Source organism: Symphalangus syndactylus, chromosome 19 (assembly GCF_028878055.3).
Source record: "Symphalangus syndactylus isolate Jambi chromosome 19, NHGRI_mSymSyn1-v2.1_pri, whole genome shotgun sequence".
Classification (NCBI taxonomy): domain Eukaryota; kingdom Metazoa; phylum Chordata; class Mammalia; order Primates; family Hylobatidae; genus Symphalangus; species Symphalangus syndactylus.
In genome coordinates this window covers 30,605,207-30,621,691 of record NC_072434.2, presented here as the reverse complement: position 1 = coordinate 30,621,691, position 16,485 = coordinate 30,605,207, and the positions used below count along the sequence as shown (strand labels likewise).

The 16,485-nt window shown below is 33.8% G+C and overlaps 1 protein-coding gene across 2 annotated transcripts in view; it reads left to right on the top strand.

Annotated features, from left to right (window-relative positions):
- Positions 1 to 16,485, top strand: part of RGS18 (regulator of G protein signaling 18) — a 37,876-nt gene that overhangs the window by 6,105 nt on the left and 15,286 nt on the right. Inside the window, exons 1-4 of one of the 2 annotated variants that reach the window (XM_055234574.2) lie at positions 2,193 to 2,320; positions 3,971 to 4,096; positions 4,567 to 4,668; positions 5,715 to 5,776. In XM_055234574.2, the coding sequence (XP_055090549.1) occupies positions 3,978 to 4,096; positions 4,567 to 4,668; positions 5,715 to 5,776 (283 nt within the window). In that variant the 5' untranslated portion in view covers positions 2,193 to 2,320; positions 3,971 to 3,977. Of the gene's footprint in view, positions 1 to 2,192; positions 2,321 to 3,970; positions 4,097 to 4,566; positions 4,669 to 5,714; positions 5,777 to 16,485 lie in introns of those variants that run through there. The other variant, XM_063613745.1, reaches the window with a different exon arrangement.

Here is a 16,485-nt window from a genome sequence, read left to right as displayed (position 1 = left end):
TGGGAATGCATTAGAGATTTAAGAATCATTATACCTCAGTAATTAAAACTACTCTAGATCCAGTATAACAAATTTAAACACAGGTCTTTAAGACAGAGGTGATACACAATTGATTGTTGGCCAAGACCAACTTCATCATCATTAAATGGAGAATAAAAGAATCCTGAATATTTAACATCATAAAATTCAAAAGGCCCAGCATCCAATAAAAAGTTACTAGAGATCTGAAGAAGCAGGAAAATACGACATCATTAGCAGAAAAATCAGTCAATAATAGCAGACACAGAATTACAGAAATGCATTTTCAGAACAGGCTTCAAAATAGCTATTATAAATATTTTTATAATATTTAATTTTTTTATATATATTTATATTTTTATATATAAATATAAATAAAAAATATATATATTTTATATATATTTATATTTATATATAATTTTTATTATATATAATTTATATATAATAATATATAATATGAAATATATAATTTCATATTTGAATATGAAACCAACAAAAGTATAATAAGGAAGGAAATGCAAGCTATAAAAATGGAACTTATGTAGCTGAAATGAATATTTTACTATACAAGTTTAACAGCAGACTAGCTATTGGAGAAGAAAAGGTTAATGAACTTGAAGACATAGCAACTGAAGCTATCTAACCTGAGAAAGAGACAGAAAAGAGGCTGAAAAAACTGGAATAGTTCCTTAGTGACCAGTGGAACAGTGTTAAGGAGTCAAACATACTGTAACTGGAATATCTGAAGATAGGAGAAGGAGAAACAAGAAAATGGAGAACTAGTGCCTAAAAGTTTTCAACTTCGATAAAAACTAAAGCCCACAAGACCAGGAAGCTCAACAAATTTCAAATAGAACAAACGCCATTTATATCTTAACCAAAGTTTTAAAACTAGTTATAAAAACATTTGAAAAGTAGTCACAGGAGAAGAAAGACATATTAGAACATAGAAAACTGGCACTGATTTTTCAACAGAAATAATGGAGTTCAGAAGACAAAAGTGTAACATCTTCTAAAGTCTTAAAGAAAAGAAAAATCATCCTATAATTCTTTCTGGTGAAAATATTCTCCAACTGAAGATGGGGGAAAAGACATTTTTTTCATATGTTATATATCTGAAAATTGTTCATAAAATCATATATTTTGTTTTCTCACCATAAAACAATAAGTATGTGAGATAATACATATGTTAAATTGCTTGATTTAGCCATTTCATAATATAAACAAAACAAAAATTTTTTCTCGGAAAATAAAAACTTGAATATATTTATTGTTAGCAGACATGCACTACAGAAAATGTTGAAGACAGGTCTTTATGCTGATGGAAAAGGATTCCAGGCCTGCACAAAGGAGTGAAGAGACCTAGAAAAGGGAAACACATGGGTATACACACACACACACACACACACTCACACATATAAATGCTTATCATTAAAAGTATACATATTTAAATAATAACTGACCATGCCCAAAATAACAATATTTAACTGATTTCACCATTCAGAATCCACCTTTTTCTTCCTCTCTGGTTCCAGCTCCTAACAGACCACATACCCAGAGTAGAGCCAAACCTCTCTTTTCCAATTCTGTTTCAGACCTTTACGCAGACCTGTGGAGTAGTTCACTTGTGCCCATATTTTCTTTTATTTTTATTTTTTTTGGGGGGGGACGGAGTCTTACTCTGTTGCCCAGGCTGGAGTGCAGTGGCATGATCTCGGCTCACTGCAACCTCTGACTCCCAGGTTGAAGCAATTCTCTGCCTCAGCCTCCCGAGTAGCTGGGATTACAGGCACCTGCCTCCACGCCTGGATAATTTTTGTATTTTTATTAGAGATGGGGTTTCACCATCTTGGCCAGGCTGGTCTTGAACTTCTGACCTCATGATCCACCTGCCTCAGCCTCCCAAAGTGTTAGGATTATAGGCACGAGCCACCGTGCCCGGCAACTTGTGCCTGTATTTTCACAATTTCTTTCTCTACAGTTCTATCAGCATTGCGTATAGCACACTTCACACATAAATTTAACATATCTTATGAAAAATAATATATTGATTTTATGTCTTTAACTTCTCTGAGTTAACAATTAAGTTGTAGTCCTAGTGACTGGATGATGTCCATGCTCCTATGATTTTCTCTTGCGCTCATTCACCTTCACAGGATTAAACTGATATAAACACAGTGGATACTAATCATTACTAGGGGACAGCAGGGTGGAAGCATAATCTGCATTACCAGCATCCAGTTCCAGCAGAAGCTCAATGCAAAATGCCATAATACATAATATTTTTCAATTATCAGCCAAGGTGAGAGATTTAAAATACGTTCAAAGTACAAGTCATGGAATCAGGGGGTATATGTATAAATATATACTAGATATTCTTTAATTTCATATAGATAAATGTTTTGAGCTTTTAGCTGGTATCCCTGATAAATTGTCTTGGTAAAACAATAATTCAAAAAGACTGAAAATAAAATTTTCTTTTAGATTTGTATAACTTAGCTTTCAATATATGCCATTTTAGATTAAAGCATTCACTACTGGAGATCAAAGATTCTTGGAAGGACTAAAGCACATAGTAGGTGATCAAAGGCTCTGATAATTCCAGATTTTCCACTGGCCTGTCTCTGAAACTTTGTAAGATTAAATTACCTAATACCTGTGAACTTTGGTTTATTTTTCAATAAAATTTGGATTATAGACTAGAACTGCATTTGTAAGACTTTTGTATTCTACAAAACAGTGAAAGAAGTGGAGGCTAAACCAATTTGGAATTGTCAACATTTTTTTAATAAAGGCATTAAAAAACATAAAAACTACCATCTCTACTTAATCCATGTCATTATAAAGAACATTTTACATTATAAAGAACATTTTAACAACAAAAGAGTCAGGAGAGCAAATTCAAAATAGCAAAGTCCTTTATATCAAAGGAATTAAAATAAAGCTTTAAGAAAAAATGTTTTCATATTATTTTTTCCATTTCATCACAGTGATTAAAATTTCAAAAATGTCTAAAATCATTCTATAGCTCTGTGCTTAACACTTTATTTATTCATTTGAGACAGAGTCTTGCTCTGTTGCCCAGGCTGAAGTGAAGTAGTGGGCATGATCTCAGCTCACTGCAACCTCTGTCTCCCAGGTTCAAGGGATTCTCGTGGCTCTGCCTCCTGAGTAGCTGGGACTGTAGGTGCACACAACCATGCCTGGGTAATTTTTTGTATTTTTAGTCGAGACGGGGTCTCACCATGTTGCCCAGGCTGGTCTTGAACTCCTGAGCTCAGGCAATCTGCCCACTTTAGCCTCCAGATTACAGGCATGAGTTACTGTGCCCAGCCCAGAACTATTAAATTAAATGCTTTCTACAATCTTTTTTAACCATAAAATTCTGATCTGTTGTCTTATTTTGGTACAATATATTAAGCCAATGTAATTAACGTTACATAATCTTATGTCAGTTAAATGTGATTTACTTAACTCATGTAATAACAATAAGAAAAATACTTTTTTAAGAACTGGAGAAAATATCTCCTAATGTTTGATATAATACTTTGCCATAACACATTTTAACACAGAGTCTACACATTTAAAAACTTTTTGAAAAGCTCCTGTGGGAAATGACAGTGTTATTTGAGTCTATTAAAGCATCACTCTGGTTGCGCAAACTTGAACGAGAAGTTGCACTGTGGTAAGACTACTCTTTATCTTAGAGACCAAGAGTCATTTTGCAAATTTGTGGTATCATTTCCCTAAACAACTTAGGACCAAATTGTACTTCATTTCCTCAGTTCTGCATTTCTGCAGAGGCAGAAAGAAACACAGCTCTTGACTTCTTTTTTGTAAACATTACTGTAAGAGTTGTGATAACTTTTTATTCTACTATGTATACGTATGGAATAGTATTAATAAATGAACTAGAGAAGTATGTAATAAATTAGACATCTCTTCATTTTAGAGAGAAGATGGAAACAACATTGATTTTCTTTTCTCAAATAAATATGTGTGAATCAAAAGAAAAAACTTTTTTCAAGTTAATACATGGTTCAGGAAAAGAAGAAACAAGCAAAGAAGCCAAAATCAGGTAAAATTATACAATTTTAAGTCAGCCTTATACTTTTGAAAGTATAATTGAGGTTGAAGATTCATTACCTCTTGTTTTTGAACTATTGGGTGGAAAATATATTGATCGTATTGTTATAATTTGGGAAAAAAACACCTTTTTATTTCTTAGGTTTAAATAACAAACTGTGAAATCTAAAGTGTTCTCATTAAAAAAAAAAGTGTAATAATTTTAGCCACACAGAGGAACTAGTACAATCTTTATTGAAATATAATCTCAAATATTTGATTGTCAGTGAGCAAAAGGAGAAACATTTTCATATGTTACCCTCATTCCTCCACAAATACAGTATTTAAATGGGATTCATGAGTGTGTGGGAATGGGTATAAGTGGGCATGGGTTTTTACCAATTACAAAATTTTCTGGTAGTCAGCAGGAGAGATTTTAACTGTCATCTAAATTGTCCTGACACGAAGTCCTTTTTATTACAGAGCTAAAGAAAAAAGAAATAGACTAAGTCTTCTTGTGCTGAAACCTGAGTTTCATGAAGACACCCACTCCAGTAGATCTGAGCACTTGGCCAAAGAAAAAAGGTGAATAAATTTTCAGTATTTTGAGGAAGATTTTGCTGATTCTATCATTAAAGATTTAAGAAAAATGCAATTAGGGATTTCTGATTTATTGAAAATTACACAGTAATATAAGGAAAGTTAGAAATTTCATTTGAAGAGACTAGAAATATTTCATAAAATTAAATCACTTGAATTAAATCGCTTGAATTGAATAATCGTATGAACACTTAAAGCTGCTGTTTTAAAATTATATACCTGTCAGTTTTAAATGATATATTTTACTCCTTATAACCTGATAAAATGCTCATTAATTTAAGAGTTTTCACAATGCAATATTGTCATAATAGAAAGCTATTCACCTCTTTCTTTAGTAGTTTGAAAAAACACCCCCATTATAGCAAGTAAAGCACAAACAATGTCTTTTAATACTTAGCATTTATTTGATTCAAAAAAATGCAAAAACCTTATATACTAGTTTCATACAAATTCTTCCAAATTGAGTATAATAAAAAAGATCTGAAAAAATATATTCAATTCTCCACATTATCAACATCTCTAGAATATTTTTTCTATTAAAATATATTTCTTATCCCTTTGAAACTTTATTAGTCAAACTTCCTGTATCCATTTTAAAAAAAATTTGCAGCCTAGGGTGGTTACAGCTTCAAGGAAATTGCAGTACAATTTTTTTTTTAACTGAAAGATACTGTGAGTTTAGTTTTTTTCTACTGCTGAATTTAAACAGATAGTTGACCTGATTTCTTTATATTATTCTCTGTGCTTTTTAACCTAAAAAAGGATTAATTTTTAATTAAAAAATAAAACAACTCACATATCCATGAGAAAAATTAATGTTATTTTAGCACATTATTCAACAGACAAATTCCAAAAGAAAATTGAACAATGTTTTCAAAGTTTCTAATGTAAATACAATTTTCATTATATTATAATCAAAGGAGAAACTGTGAAATATAATTGAAAAGAGCAGTACAATAGCATATGTTAGAACAGATTCATAAACAGACTTTCTGCACACTCCATTATAAAACATTTTGTTTCTTATACAGAGTCTCCCCTGAAGAGGCAGTGAAATGGGGTGAATCATTTGACAAACTGCTTTCCCATAGAGGTTAGTGGTACTTTCACCAAATATTTTATTGCTTAATGGAAAATTACACAAACTATGCATGTAATTATCCAAAACAATAGGTCACAAAATTTTTGTCTGATTGTTAATTTTCAGTAATTCACTTTTCTGATCAACAGAACTAAATAATAGAAAAGTCAAATAGTGGAAACTTTTTTAAAAGGTCTCATTTTGTTTAGAATTACCTACTGTGGATGAAATATTAGTTATTTATACTGTAGCTAGTTTCAGTTTTTTAATTTTTCTGATTTTTGAATGAAATATTCGGTTTTATCAAATTCATGATTAACGAACTATTCATGTTAGTTTCATTGTTCAAGGATTAAAAATATAAAGTAATTCTTTTGATGGACATACAGGAAACCCACATAAACCAGTTTTTTTGTTTGTTTATTTTTGTTTTTTGTTTTGAGACAGAGTCTCGCTCTGTCACCCAGGCTGGAGTGCAGTGGCGCGATCTTGGCTCACTGCAAGCTCCGCCTTCGAGGTTCATGCCATTCTCCTGCCTCAGCCTCCCGAGTAGCTGGGACTACAGGCTCCCGCCACCACACTCAGCTATTTTTTTTTTGTATTTTTAGTAGAGACGGGGTTTCACCGTGTTAGCCAGGATGGTCTCGATATGCTGACCTCGTGATCCACCCATCTCAGCCTCCCAAAGTGCTGGGATTACAGGCGTGAGCCACTGCACCCGGCCCCATAAACACAGTTTTAAAAAACTTTTATAAATTCTTCATTCTGTACTTCGCATCAGTTGTCTATTTTTAAAGCAGAATTTTGTAGAAATGTTGAGAATCGAGTGTGTATTTAAGGTGGAACTTTGTCTATGAGATGGAGGGTGAGGACAAGCATCAAGGCCTCATTTGACTCTGGAACACTGATAATATAGCATGGCTTAGGAGGCAGGCTCCCTGGATTGCCACTCTTCAGGATCAATTTACATAAGGTAGCAAGTGAGTGAACTTTGTTATCTTTATTCATTTTATGCTTTCTTTCAGATAGAAAGACTGAACTGAGCAGGTGATGCAGCTAGGCAATCACAGATTTATTATTCTCCACCCCGAACTTGTCAGAGTCTGCTAAAAAAGCAATGCTTTATCATTACCAAACATCCACCTCAAGCCCACAGCTTTTTTTTTTGCACCTTAAACTTGTCCAGTTTCTTACCTTAGTCTTTGTCTGAAATACAATCATTTCCCAGCTCTACCCAGACCCTTCCAAGATGAGGTTAGCCTGACTACTCTAACTACTCCTTGTAGCATTGCCCGTGTCTGTGACAATTTTAAGGTGTCTAATGGAAGAAAGGATTCCTGTTGCCAGGACAGTTGGGAGTGGAATATTTGTAATTTACCCTCAAATACTGTGCTCCATTTAATGGAACAACAACTTTTCTTTTCTGACATAATTTTTTTGTTTTATTCCCTTCCTTAATTGTCCAACTCTTTATAAGGTCTTGGTGACCTTTTCATGTTCTTCTGAATTTAGTGATATAAAAATTCTATATCTGTAGACGATACCTGAAAACTTTCCCTCTGCCAATGAAAGTAGATGGCTGCCTCTGAATTGTAATATTTATAGGTAGAGAAATCAAGGCTTAAACTTAGGTAAGGATGTAATCAATGAGAATGGAGAGTAGTGGTAAGAAAGTTTGTGCTGACAAAGTTAAACTTTTATTCCTTGTATTTCACTCTAAGAAGACTAGCTATTATCACTTCCTGTTTTGGGGAAAAGTAACTTAAATAGCCTTCCCTAACTACTGTACTCACTTTTCTTCATTTCCAGTATACGACAATTCATTTTTTGTTGTTTTTTGTTTGTTTTTGTTTTTGTTTTGTTTTCTTTTTTGTTTTTTGGTTTGTTTGTTGTTTTGTTTTGTTTTGTTTCTGTGTTTTGAGACAGAGTCTTGCTCTGTAGCCTAGGCTGGAGTGCACCGGCACAATCTCAGCTCATTGCAACCTCCACCTCTTGGGTTCAAGGGATTCTCCTGCCTCAGCCTCTGAAGTAGCTGGGATTACAGGCACAGGCCACCACACCCGGCTAATTTTTGTATTTTTATCATATTGGTCTCGAACACCTGACCTTAAGTGATCCACCCATCTAGGCCTCCCAAAGTGATGGGATTACAGGCGTGAGCCATTGTGCCCAGCCCCAGTATACAACAATTTCTAAACTATTGTTAAAATTCTTGCCAAATCTATGTCAAACTTGCCCCGTACTCACTTTCTTGCTCCCATTGTTTTGGTTCAGTTTCAGATATGTTCTTTATAGATTAATTACAATAACTTGTGTAAAACTTGCTTCCATAATTCATGTCCCCCAAATGTGTTTATTTTAAAATCTCCTCTTATATTCAACATTTTGGTACTGCACTGCCCTTTAGACTTTTCACCAGTCAGAGAAGGAGAAAAGAAAACAAAACAACAACAAAAATAAGAGGACTGGGATTAATTTCTTTATAATATAAGTATTTATTAGAAGGAAACATACATCTTTTCATTTGTGGATTCCTAAACTTAGCACATCCCCTGGAAAAGAATAGAACTGAATTTGTTTCTAGAAGTTAGTCCAGAGTTCCAGTGAAATTCAAGTTTTAGTTTTCTCCTAAAACATAAATGGTTGTGTAATCTTAGTTAAGCTTCCTAATCACTCTGACTTTCAGCTTCCTCCACTTTAAATGAAGATAATGTTTTTAGCTCCAACAGAAATAGATTTCTGTTAGGAATAAATGAGATGATGAATAAGAAACCAATAAATCTTGGACACTACAGAAATGTCAATGATTGCTGCTATTATAAAAAATAATATTTACTAACCAGCTTAATAATTTTTTTTTTCTGTTTCCAGTCTACTTACGACTGGATGATGATCAATTAGAGGGCTAAAATTTCAATTGACAATAACATATAGACAGGATTTCTTTCACTTAATAAATTAGTCTATAATAATTTCATCATACTTTCATTATTCATTCAAAGCATAAGATTTAGCAGGATGATTAGTCCTACAGAAAATCCTCACCTAGCATTCTGTAATCTTTCTTCTTTAAAAGTGGTAAAAAGCGAAAGGACAAAATCAAATCTGCTACTCTCTCTTTTCTCTACTGGTAATATTAAAGAACAGTAAACTATCTGCAATTTAAATCAAGAAGAGACACATTTAAAGACATCAGCACTGACCCACTGGATATTATCACCTGTCATGATTACAACACTAAATATATTATACTGAATTCACAGAATTTATATTACAAGTATTATTTTACTCAATCTCCCCTAATCCAATTATTTTTTATTACAATGCTTATAATAATATTAAATTGTAAAGCTTAAAATAATCACCTAAAACAAGCCTTTTGTTTGCAATGGTTAAATTCAGTTTATTTCTATTTATTTGACTCTAGTAGAAAAGTGTGCGTGTGTGTGTGTGTGAATATATATATACATATATATATGTTTAAAGAGAAAGATCCTACACACACACACACACACACACTTCAAGAAAGACGTTGCTCTATCAAATTTTATCAAATTTCCATTTATAAAATTATAAAATGCATACTTTTCTCAAATTCTGTATGTTATGTCTATTAAAAGGAAACAAAATTTATTCAGTTTAGTCAAATGAGAAATGAAGTGATAAATCAAACTAGATACAATGGAAATTTGGGTATTCAATTTGACAAAAACAGTTAATATTAGAACCATCATAAATTGATTATTAGCAGTTTTAGGAATGAAACCACAGGATGGATGGTTTTTACCCTAGATTTTAGGGGATTAATCAAAATTCACTAGCTGAACAAGGACAGAAGGAGACCATCCAAGCAAAGAATCAGTATAGGAATGGGGCATTAAACAATATAATTTAGTTAGGGAATTAAAACCAAAATAATTCTTTATTGAAAAACACAATTAGAAAGGGATGGTGTCTTAGGGTAACAGACAATATATCCATGAGATCAAAACAGAAAGGTCGCTGATTTTTGCTCTATTCCACAGAAATCAAATGATTCAGGGAGGTGTTCTGATAATTCTATTTTATTCAAATTTTAGTCACATAGTTTAACTCTTTTAAAACTTAAAAAAGTGAGTAAAGTATAAACTTCAGTTAAAAATTATGCAACAGTGTTGTTTCAGTAACTGCAACAAATGTCCCATACCAACATAAGATATTAATAACAGGGGGACATTGAATGGGGGGCATATTACCTTCTTCTAAATCTGTACTACATTCTATACTACCTTCTTGTTGTGGGAAGTCAAGGACCCCAAAAGGAGGGACCAGCTGAAGCTATGGCAGAATAATATAAATTGTGAAGATTTCCTGGACATTTATCACTTCCCCACCCCAATCAATACTCTTATAATTTCCTATGCCTGTCTTTACTTTAATCTCTTAATCCCGTCATCTTCATAAACTGAGGATGTATGTCGCCTCAGGACCCTGTGATGATTGTGTTAGCTGTGCAAATTGTTTGTAAAGCATGTGTGTTTGAACAATACAAAATCTGGGCACCCTGAAAAAGAACAGGATAACAGCAATGTTCAGGGAACAAGGGAGATAACCATTAGGTCTGATTGCCTGGGACCCGGGCAGGACAGAGTCATATTTCTCTTATTGCCGAAAATGGGTAAGAGAAATATCGCTGAATTCTTTCCCCAGTAAGGAATATTAATAATTAACAGCCCTGAGAAAAGAATGGATTCCCTGGGGAGGCCTCTAAAATGGCCACTCTGGGAGTGTCTGCTTTATGCAGTTGTAGATAGAGATGAAACATGCCCTGGTCTCCTGCAGCAACCCCAGGCTTGCTATGATTAGGAAATTCTAGCCTGGCAAATTCTAGGCAGAGTGGTACTCTGCTCTTGAACCCTGTTTCCTGTTAAGATGTTTATCGATGACAATGCTTGCACAGTGGGACATGAAACTTCATCAGAAATTGTCGTTTTGCCCTGACCTTGTGACCTTGTCCTGCCCGTTTGCCTTGTGATATTTTATTGTCTTTGAGGCATGTGATCTCTGTGACCCACACCCTATTCGTACACTCCCTCCCCTTTGAAAATTGCTAATAAAAACTTGCTGGTTTTGTGGCTCAGGGGGCATCATGGGACATGCCAACACGATGTCTCCCCCAGACACCCAGCTTTAAAATTTCTCTCTTTTGTACTCTTTCCCTTTATTTCTCAGACTGGCCAACACTTAGGGAAAATAGAAAAGAACCTACGTTGAAATATTGGGATCTGGTTCCCCTGATACCTTCTGCAAAATATTTCCGTAAATCTAAATCTATTGAAGAATAAAATACTTTATAAAATGATCTCAGGAATGTTACATAGTAAATTTCAACACAATGAAGTCCGTCAATAATTTAAATTCTGTTTCTTATTTGGTTCTATGGAGCTATTAGTCTATTTTTTTCTGCTATCTTTATTTGTTGTCAAATTGTCTGAATAATAATGAATAATAAAAATTTGTAGTTTAATACTACATGTATATAAACCAGTAATTTCTAAGGGCTATTTAAATTTAAAAAGTAGTAACAAATCAAAAATTAAATATCAAACTATATCTGTCATTCATAATCATACATTTTTAATTTAGTTTTATCAGTCTTCTCACCAGCTTTATAAAAGTTAATTTTATCAATTTGAACTTATAAAATCAGTTGATGCCAATAAAATATAGAGATATATTATACACACATATGTGTTTTTATTTGTATACATATATGTATATGGCTCTGTGTAGGCACCTTTGAAAGTAAAATGATACTGCTGTATAATACATAACTTCTAAAATAAATTGCTAAACAGTTTTTTTAAATATTATACAGAACTTGCAGTATATCGTGTAGGCTTTAGAAGATCACTAAAAGAGATTAAATAGATGTATGCAATAATTCAACAGGCAAAAGGTAATTCTTGAGATAAAGGCAAGGAAACACTTAGAGTACTAATAGATTTTGACATGATTCTGGAAAAGCAGTAAGTTTACTCTGAGGCAAAGGATAATAAACACATTATATAATTAAGTTGGGAACAAACTTTGGAAGCCTTTGTGTGTTAAAAAGATAACTCTGATGGTTAGAAAGGTAAAAGTCCATGCATGTAATATAGACTACCTACAAAGTTGTTATATAAAAGCTAAATTCAAAGTAAGGACTCCCTTAGAAAAAAAAAATGGATAAACTTAGTGACTTAATCAATGTGTATGTATGTTATAGAGTGAGAAGATGAAGGAATAGGAAACAAAAAAGGATGAGCCAAAGATTTCTAGATTTCATTTTTATTATAATAGGAAGATAATGATGTCTGTAATAGATGCAAAATAGAGGAGGATGAACAAGACTTGTAAAAAGAGAACAGGGTAGAGTTTGAACATTTTTTGTCCGTGGTAAACCTTATCAAAAGTTTTGCAGGGTTTTGTAAGTACACACCTAAAATATGGAAGGCTGACTTACAGAAAGAGATTTTCTAACTAGCTCACATTGTTGATAATTGCTTATCTGAATGAAAATATTATATCTCATAAGGGGAATTTCTATCAATTAGACAATCTTTCCACTACTACATAACTGTTCCTTTTCCTTGCGTACCCTTTTATCCAGTCATTGCTAAAAACTACAATAGTTTTAACCTTTGTATTAATAAATATTTACTTGAACTTTTTAATCTCTGAATTGTGGTTCTAAGTAACTTCTGAAAACAATTTGTAACATGTAGGATGGAAGTAGAATATGTAAGTCATTGCACATCCTGTATTTAAAAATACAAACTGACTATACTTTGGAAAATACGTATTACTAAGTTTGAGTAAAGACTACAAGGAAATGCATACTTCAGTTTTGGGGGAGGAAATGAGTACTTTTTCTTATACTTTTCACCTTGTGGCTTTTCAAGTTACAGTTCCTAATTTTTGGTTACCAATTTTCTGCAAGATAAAGAATTTCAGTGCTCTAAAAATTTAAATTTCTAACTCAAGCTAACCCATAACAAGCACAAGCACTCAACTTTTTTTTTTTTTTTTTGAGATTGAATCTCACCATGTCACCCAGGCTGGAGTGCAATGACTCAATCTCAGCTCACTGCAACCTCCACCTCCTGGGTTCAAGCGATTCTCCTGCCTCAGCCTCCCGAGTAGCTGGGATTTCAGAAGCATGCCACCACACCTGGCTGATTTTTTGTATCTTTAGTAGAGACAGGGTTTCACCATGTTGGCCAGGCTGGTCTCAAACTGCTGACCTAGTGATCCACATACCTCGACCTCCCAAAGTGCTGGGATTACAGACATGAGCCACCATGCCTGTCCAACAAGCACTCAATTTCTTAATTTATCTAAAGATTAAAAATAAATAAAAGCCAGTCCTAATTATAATGCATCACATAAACCATTTATTATGGCAAAAGAAACCACATTCTATGGCAAATCAGAGCTACAAAGCCAAATGTTACAGAAGAAACAATGCAACTTAGTACTTCGGATATTATACGGTACTTGGGTTTCCAACTTCAGATTTTCTAGACTTTTTGTTTCTTTTGGTTTCTTGGCATCCGAAAAATACTCCAACAGATGCCAGAGTTTCGATTTAGAAACATGCAATTACAAGCATTTCATATTTGTATGACACATTGAGCCAGCTTCTTCCAGTGTGAATTCTAATCCCAGGTTCTATCAAGCACTTTTGGCAGCTGCATTCACCACTGCCGCCTTCTAAAGGACTGTTTAGTAAGTTACTGCCTCTGTATGAGAAATGGTTCCATTGTGAACTGACTTAATGCAGGGGCCCAAAGTGAGTAAGAGAAACAGGAAGTAACTAACGTGCTGGGATAGGTAACTAATGTGCTGGGAAAATGTACAGCATTGCACATTACTTTAAAAAAGTTATTTACTTAAAATTTTAATTAATAAACTTCTTTCTCATTCATCCTTTATTCATTTCTTGAATTAGTATTTTTTCTTTACTATTATGTTCATATTATGCCAACAAAATCCATTCACTTTAGTTAATGCATCATGAGCACTCAGAACATACATAGCACTTTTCTTGATATTAGTATGCTGACTTCACTTTGAATGTCTGTATCAAGCACAAGACTAACCATAGTAACAAAGGGCTTTTGCATAATATTTCAGAGCACTGCAGATGGCACAGAATCGACACTCATGCTTGTGAATTAGTGAAGGACTCTATTTGAAATAATGTTTATGTTATTTTCTGGAAGACTTCTATTTGAATTTTATGCAAGTTGATTTTCCTCTGCTACTTTGAACAGAATAAGTCACTCTTTTAATTGTCCTTCCTCAGTCCTTAGTTCATACATGCCTGTCCTGACCATTAATCTCCATATTCCTCAACAGTAAGGACTTTGTTTTCTTTATGGCAGTTTAGTTGTAAAGGTCCTGTAATTTTAAATAAGATGAACCTGGGTTCAAGCACTTACACTATCTTTCACCATCCATAAGATTTAATGCAAGTTAACTCTCTGAACGTCAACTTCTTCATCTATAAACATGAGTCTAACAAGACTTACTCCGTAGGGGTGATGTGAAAATTAAATGGAATTGTGCCAATAAAAGGCATATAGCAATGTGCTAAGACCTTAATGAACACTCAAAACTCCTAACTTGTAAATACTGTTTAAATATGTAACACAGTTCTCAGGTTCAGACTTAAGTTTTTTTTTAAATCAGTAATTATAGGTTAAAAGTTATTTTAATAAATAACAATTTCAGCTATCTGGCTTCTGGGCATTTTCTTTTAGCTGACAGTACAAAAAATTTATTATAATTCTGATTTGTTTTTTGTTTTTTTTTTTTTTTTTTTTTTTTTTTTTTTTTTTTTTTTTGAGACAGAGTCTCGCTCTGTCGCCCGGGCTGGAGTGCAGTGGCGCAATCTCGGCTCACTGCAAGCTCCGCCTCCCGGGTTCACGCCATTCTCCTGCCTCAGCCTCCGAGTAGCTGGGACTACAGGCGCCCGCCACCGCGCCCGGCTAATTTTTTTTTGTATTTTTTTTTAGTAGAGACGGGGTTTCACCGTGGTCTCGATCTCCTGACCTCGTGATCCGCCCGCCTCGGCCTCCCAAAGTGCTGGGATTACAAGCGTGAGCCACCGCGCCCGGCCTATAATTCTGATTTGTTAATTATAGAAGTAATGGTCATATTCTTCTGAAATCATGAAAATTATTTAATAACTCACTTTAGGAGTAATTTGATATTTAAAAACTGATCAATCCATGCTTATGCATAACATGTGGCCAGAGTGCAGTAGATTAAAACCGAAAACGTTTATGCCTTCACTGGGTCAGTGCGACTTTATTTATAAGCCAAACAAAACATACTTTCTTTCCTCTTTGGAAATATGACCTTGAAACAGGTTGGTCTTTCCTTGTAATGTAACTGGCATTTTATTTTGCCAACTTTGCTTTAATTTCCATTTAAATAGTAACTGAGGAACAAGCAAGGACAAGATAAAATGCCTCTTATTGTGAAATGGGGAAAGGCAGGACCTATATCATAAACAAACAGATCAATAATGCCCAATGGTATGCTTTTTAATATCAGCAGAAGGCACAATTCCATATGACTACTTTTTGTTTTCTTTTTAATTAGGATTACCTGAAAATCTTCTCACAATTATTTTGTTGTCCTGCTTCCAGTTTTTTCTTAATATCAAGCCAAGAAATTCTCTTCAGAAATCTACTTTATAGCAACTATTAAGCAAAGCATACTAAGATACTGACCCTGCAATAAGAAATACGACATTTTAGAATTCTATTAAAAAATTAGAAAGATCTATCGGCTCTGAAGATAGTTATCAGAGATAAATTAACAGAATGTTTTTTAGAGTTAAGTCTAGTAAAAAAATGGATATTAACTTAGAAAAAGGACAAATACTTTAGCAATTTGAAAGATTAAGTAAGTACAGGTGGTAAATAGCTGGTTTCCATTTTATCTTAAATATTTACTAAAGGGAAAGTTCTCAAGAAGAATTTGTTTTAAGTAGTTCTGGGCAGAGGCTACGGCTAACTGCCGAAAGTTTAGTTCAGGCCAGTTGGTGCATAGATTATTGTTTTTTTGTGGTGGTTTTCTTTTACAGACCTAAACATTGCCCCACATTTCAAATTATATTTCAGTTACAATTTAGGGTTTGAAAGGCATGTGATACGGTTGGGTTGTGTGACCTATCCAAATGTCATGCTGAAATGTGACCTCTGAAGCTGAAGGTGAGCCTAGTGGGAGACATTTGGGTCACGGAGAGAATCCCTCATGAATGGCTTTGTACTGTCTTCGCAGTAATAAGCAAGTTATCATTCTTTTAGTTAACATGCAAGCTGAATGTTTACAAAAGCCTGAGACCTGCCTTTTTTCTCACTGCCTCTTATCTTGTGATACACTGGCTTCCCCTTTGCCTTCCTCCATGAGTAAAACTTCCTGAGGCCTCATCAGAAGCAGAGCTGATGAACCATGAGCTAAATAAGTCTATGTTCTTTATAAATTACTCAGCCTCAGGTATTCCTTTATAGCAATGCAAAATGAACTAACATAGCATGTCAGCATGTTTTGTCTTAGTCTCCTTATTTTATTCCAAGATCATTACAGAAGACAGAGGGGGCAAAATTAGAAAAAAAAAAAAAAAAGAAGAAGAAGACAAGTAAAACCATAGACTAAGTAATAAAACCATCCCTCCAGTTACAAAA